The sequence below is a fragment of the Grammomys surdaster genome, unplaced genomic scaffold (genome assembly GCF_004785775.1).
Source record: "Grammomys surdaster isolate TR1022 unplaced genomic scaffold, NIH_TR_1.0 125946, whole genome shotgun sequence".
Taxonomy (NCBI): Eukaryota; Metazoa; Chordata; class Mammalia; order Rodentia; family Muridae; genus Grammomys; species Grammomys surdaster.
This window is the reverse complement of record NW_021620768.1, coordinates 1,316,263-1,322,278: the sequence shown is the minus strand read 5'-3', so window position 1 is coordinate 1,322,278 and position 6,016 is coordinate 1,316,263. Positions and strand designations below refer to the sequence as shown.

At 51.8% G+C, this 6,016-nt stretch overlaps 1 protein-coding gene across 1 annotated transcript; it reads right to left on the bottom strand.

Annotated features, from left to right (window-relative positions):
* Positions 1-1,258: 1,258 nt before the first annotated feature.
* Positions 1,259-5,674, bottom strand: Crabp2 (cellular retinoic acid binding protein 2). Its single transcript, XM_028753323.1, has 4 exons — positions 5,457-5,674; positions 2,320-2,498; positions 2,018-2,134; positions 1,259-1,632 (listed from the first exon to the last, which is right to left on the bottom strand). Exons 1-4 carry the CDS (start codon positions 5,524-5,526, stop codon positions 1,582-1,584), a joined length of 417 nt encoding a protein of 138 aa, XP_028609156.1. The 5' UTR covers positions 5,527-5,674; the 3' UTR covers positions 1,259-1,581.
* Positions 5,675-6,016: the final 342 nt, after the last annotated feature.

Below are 6,016 nucleotides of genomic sequence, written 5' to 3'. Positions count from 1 at the left end.
CTCTCTCTCTCTCTCTCTCTCTCTCTCTCTCTCTCTCTCTCTCTCTCCCCCCATCTCGCTCTGTGTATGTGAAAGCAGACACAGACCACAACACAAGTGGAGATCAGAAGACAGCCAACAGGCATCAGTTCTTGTCTTCTACTTTGTTTGAAATATGTTTTCTTGCTGGTCACTACTCTGTACACCAGGCTAGCCCATGAACCTCCAGGGATTCTTGTCTATCTGTGCCTCTTACCTCCCTGGAAGAATGCTACCACATCCAGCCATACCATTTGAGTTTCAAGGATCCAAACTTGGGTGCTCAAGATGCTCCCATAGCAAGCACTTTCCCAGTGAGCCACTCCCCTGAGTCGCTCTGAGACCAGTCACACTGTGCTTTGGCTGGCTTCAAACTCATTCACTGTTTCAGCCTCCCACGTGCTGGGATTAAAGGTATAAGCCACCATGCTTTAAAACAGTCTTGTGGGCAGTAATGGTGCCACACACTTTTAATCTCAGCACTTGGAAGGCAGAGAGATAGGAGGATCTCTGAGTTTGAGGCCAGCCTGGTCTACAGAGTGAGTTCTAGGACAGCCAGGCAGGGCTACAGAGAGAAACTCTGTCTCAGAAAACAAAAACAAAACAAAAGTGATAGGGGCTAGAGAGTGGTTAAAAGCATAGCATGTGATGTTCTTGCAAAGGACCCAGGTTTGATTCTTAGCACCCACATAGAGGCTCCCCACCTACCCAGGCACCAGGACACATGTGGTACGCAGACATACATGCAGACAAAACACTCATTTAAAAAATGAAGGAAAAAACCCAACAATGCTGTGTTTTAAAAGGGGGGAAAAGGCACGAAAATAAGGAGCCTGGGAGCTGGGAGGCCAGGAGCAGGAAGGGCGTGTGAGAGGTCTAGAGGCAGGGAGGAAAGACAGTGCATGGCAGAGATAAGGCAGGAGGCCTTTCCCTGAGAGACCTAGGTGGGAGCAAGGTCAGCCTGTGGGTGTCAATGAGCTTATCCTGAACCATGTAGGAGAGCAGTGCATGCCACCAGAGGGAAAACAGGTGAGAGAGTGGGAGTCAGCTCCCCAGAACCCGACACTCTGATTAGGGAGCCAGGGCTGGGGAAGGGAATAGAAGAGATACTCGTGGCAGGCAGGTAAGGCACAGGGTACCTAGATGACCTGCCAGGACAGCGCCATCTCACGTGTTAAACTTCAGACAAGGCAAAACCAGGCCATTGATACCATTGCCCAGGGTGCCACAGAAGGATTTTACATTTTAAAACATTTTAATAAAATTAACCAATAAATATTCTAAATCACACAGACTAAAGGATAAAGAGTAGAGGCCAGAGAGACAGTCTCTTCCAGGAAGGACCCTGGTACGGAGCTGGGACTGCTGACCTGGGGAGGGGCAAACGGTGGTGGAAGGGTTCTGAGCTTTTGTAGTCTGTCCCTCTCTGGCATAGAGGAGGCAAAGAACAAAAGGCCTCGGGGGAAGCAGTGACCTTCAGGAGTAAGGGGAGAACTAGCTTGTAAGATAGATGGACATGGGAGGTTTGTGGCCTGTAGCGGTAGTTCTTGGACCCGTAGGCACTCACTCTCGGACGTAGACCCTGGTACACACAACGTCGTCTGCTGTCATGGTCTGTAAGGATAGAGGTAGTTAGCTGGTGAAGCACCTGGGCACCTGGCTTTTAAAAGAGGGAGGGTTCGGGAGGTCGAGTGTTTTTACTTCCAAGCTCAAACAGGCAAGATCAGATTCGAGAATTTCGGGGTGTCATTGCTGGGGATCAAGCAGAAACCCACTTCCTCCTGGAGTCAGAGGCAGTCAGGAATAGCCTGCTGGAAAACTCTGGGCTCCTCTGGGCACATGTATGTTGCACCCAAAAGGGTTAGCATTTCCAAACAGCCTCCATCAGGAGGTTGAGGGGAGTAGCCACGGCTGCTTTTAAATCTGCTGAAGGCTGGAGCCCGGCACAGAATGCTGAAGGCAGAGGGTTCTTCAGGAGATGAGATGGGGCAGGGCTTACCAGGATCAGCTCTCCATCATTGGTCAGTTCTCGGCTCCAGGAGGTCTTGGGGCCCTCCCCCTTCAGAAGCCTCTGCTCGCACACCATTTTGTTTTCACTCTCCCATTTCACCAAACTCTGCAAGAGACCAGCGGCCAAGGAGCTCACAGTAAGAGCCTGTGTAAGTGAATGGAAGAAGAGGCAGACCCCTTTCCAGCACCCTAGGGACTCCCTCATGAGAGGGAAGAGTCTAGGGAAGCTAGAGACTGAGAGGCATGGTGAGTAGGTGCTGTGACGTGGAGGGGACCCTCCCTATCCCTCACCTTACAGGGTCTCCCATCCACAGTCTGCTCCTCAAATTCCTCCCCAATCTTGAAGTTAATCTCCGTGGTTCGCACAGTGGTGGAGGTTTTGATGTAGAAAGTGTCGTTCTCCTGTTTGATCTCTACGGCTGGCTTGGAAGCTGCAGCCACAGCGATCTTCCTCATCATCATGTTCACCCCTGCAGGGAGAGAGGAATGGCCCTGTCACCCCTGCCACTAGACAGCTGGAGCAGCCCCTTCTGAGCCCTGATGACCTGTGGGGGGGAGAGGGTGGTAGGGCAGGGGTGATGATTAGGTAGGAGGCGTTGATAGGCTATAAATTGAAGGGGGAGAGAGAGGGATCCAGGTGAGGCAGAGGCTATATAGCCCCACCGTGTTGCGTCAGTAGGTGGACAGGACTCCCCAAATTCCAGAAACCCATTTCTAGCACCCTTAGGGGCAACTTCCCCCATGGGCTACTCGGTGTGTTGTTTCTCTCTCTGGTCTCTCCCCGATGGGTGTGAGACCGTTGAGGTAGGCTTGGTGGTTACTAAGTTCCCTGTGCCCACTTGCAGAGTAGACTAGGCAAGCAGATTGTTTCCCTCTCTGTTCCAGCTACCTACCCTGTCCTGTTAGGTCTCTACCCTGTTAGGTCTTTATTTGCACAACCCCTGCCCCTCCCCAAACTGAGGAGCAGATTCTCTGCAGAGGAAGATACAGGTGAGAGCTGGGTGACCCTGAGCTGGAGCTTTTCTTGGCTTCAGATCCCTCAACTGTCAAATGGAAACAATAGCTTCTCCTAACTGTCCTAACACTCCATGTTTAAGAACATATGATACACAAGGCCAAGCACATATTCATATTTTCTGGAAACATTTTTTTTAAAAGATAAAAACAAGTACAATAAATGAAAGAGCTACAACCCAGCAGGGCATGGTGGTACACAATTTTTTGGGAGGCAGAGGCAGGGGTAATCTCTGAGTTCAAGCTCACCAGCCTGGTCTACAGAGTGAGTTCCAGAACAGCCGGAACTACACAGAGAAACCCTGAGTCGTCAAAAAAAAGCCAGAGCATAGTGAAACCCATTATTACATGCAGGTAATATATGCTAATAAAAAGAAAAAGCCGAAACTATGTTTGGACAAAGTTTTCTGCACCAGACTGCTTTCTGTAATATTCCCAGGTCTCTTTCAAGGGAAAACTGCTGTCCGGAGAAGAGGAAAGGGGAAGGAAGGATGGGAGTGTCTTGCTCCCTCTCTGATGCCTCTAGCCTCAAGATTCATCCAAGGGCCTTCCCACTCAGCTTCTGTGTATTTAGAGTCTCTGTGTCCTCATATACTTTCCCTTCCCTGCCCCCACCCAAGTTATAAAGAGGACCCTGTAAATGGAAGAGAGCACCCCTCTGCTGGGACACCAGAAGGTAGGGGCAACCAACATGAGGCTCTACCCCCACCTCTCCAAGCCTGGTGAGGTGAAGGAGAACTAGCCCTTCAAAGTGTTACATGGGACAAGCCCCTGCCACTGTGCTACCCCCCCCCAAATACTCATGCATACCATAGCCCATAGCTCTGGGTTCCTGAGAAAACTGACACTTCACTCAACCCCAAAGCTGACTCACCCAGTCTCAACAGAAAGACCTGCAGTGTTTGCCCTGATTAACATGGCGAGCCTCCTCTATACCATGGACCCTGAGCAGGGACTGTGGAGTCTTTGGAGGATGTGTTCAGAAGAACCCTGCCTCCCCCAGTCCTTGGTGCCTGCAGAGCTGGGGTCCTGGCTCAGCTGACCTTGGCTGACACAGGCAGTTTGTGTAACAACCGGTCTGTTTGCAATCTACCCCCTAGCAAGTCGCGTGGCTCAGAGAGACCCTGCAGGGAGGACAAACATTCATGAAGGCAGACAATAGGCTTGGGCTTTTCCCTCCAGCTGGAACCTGGGGGTGATGCCAGGCTCCCAGATCCACTGCGGAGAGGGGCCAGAATTCAGAGCAAATGGAGGAAATGGCAATAGATTTTCTGAAAATTCCTATTCTTTGATCTTTAATGTCGCAAGGGCGGAGCAAGAAAAATGGGTACGACTCTGAGAATCATTGCGGTTAGCTGACACAAAGAGAATGAACAGCAAGGAAAGATGAGAACGGAGGCCCTACTTCCCTCGCAACATTCTTTTTAGCTCCACTCATTCTTGTATAGTCCCTAGCTCTTCAAGGTATCCCCTGCTTCCCCCAACAGGGGCTCCTTTCCAGTGCAGAAATGGAAGGCATGCTGACCCTTAGGCTCTGGGGTAGTTTCCACTCCCTGGGGTGGTTAATTCCATCTCTCCTCGGATGTCTTTCCTTTTCTATACCTTCTAGCCCAGTCCCATCCTAGAGGGTAATAGAAAGTGGGCAGGGAAAGTCTGGGTGGATTCTGCATTCCCACCCTTGGCTAACAGCCCAGTTGCGAAGGGTGCAGCTGGTCTGTGGCTAGGAGGGAGGCAATCCTAGACTTTCGGAAATGGGATTGGTGTTTCACACGAGGACATTTGTTGAAATCCAAGAAAGTGGTAATTGTCCAGAGCGATTTTAGGGCTTTGGAACCGGTTGCTGTAGGAAAATATTTGTCTCACAGGTGGGGGTGGGGTGGGGAGACTAGAGTGGGAAGTGCAAGGTGTGGGGGAGGGTCTGGGAGCTGAAGTGGTGGACCACCTGGTGGGCGGAGCCAAGTGTAGAGGGTAATAGACCTGTGGCTGGGATTGAGTTACGGTTAGGGTACGTGGAAAGAGCTTGGAATGTCTCCTAGGGGCTCCCTGCAGAGATATCCAGGCAGGGATACTGGATTCTCAAAGCTGAGAGCCAGGTGCCCTGGTCAGCAGGTCCAGGCGCCGAGGCTAGCCAAACCCTCCTGAGACTAACCTCGTGTTTCTGGTTTCTACTTGATTCACAGGCTCTGAGTCACTGTTGAAGCTGGCACTGGTGGGCACCCATCCTCAGAAAGTAGGATTTCAGAATCTTGGGTCTGGTGTCCCAGGACCCAGGGTATCTGGCACGCCCCTTTTCTGGGATGCAGACTCCCAGGCACCCACTCCCTAATTCAGTCTCCTTTCGATTATTCGGCCTCAGCTCCAAAGACCCCAGCGCCCTTTTTGCCCCCCTTCCCAAGTCACGAAAGCCTCCTTACCCAGAGCTTTTAGCATTTCCTCAAAGTTTTCCGATCGGATGATCTTCCAGTTGCCAGAAAAGTTAGGCATAGTGGCAGCAAGGTGGCTTTCTCTTTAGATCTTCAACTAGAACACTAGACGCCGAGTCCTTTAGCCTAAAGATACCTTGCTGTCCCCTTTGGAGAACAGATCCTTCCACCTGGGGACCAAGCCGCGTGGAGGACAATTGCACAGCCGCTGGGCGCCAGAGCTCTAGGCTTTTATACCCAGCTGGTGCATGAGGCGGCCCCGCCCCCGCCCCGCCTTCCACACCACCTGGGGGCCCTACTCTGTGACCACTTCACCCCCATCCTTTCCGGAATCCCGCCTGTTTCTAGAAATGTGGGTGGGTCCAGAGTTCTCCAAGGGCCAAGATACCCTTCTCCCGCAGCAGTAGGCGGACCGGGAAGCATCAGAAGACAAGAACGGGGTTTGTGCCTCTGGCAAGAACAGGGCACCGCTCGCCTGGGTCATGGATGCTCCGGTCTCTCAGCCTGCAGGGTGAACACAGGTCCCGTTTCACCAGTTCCCTATTAGTCCT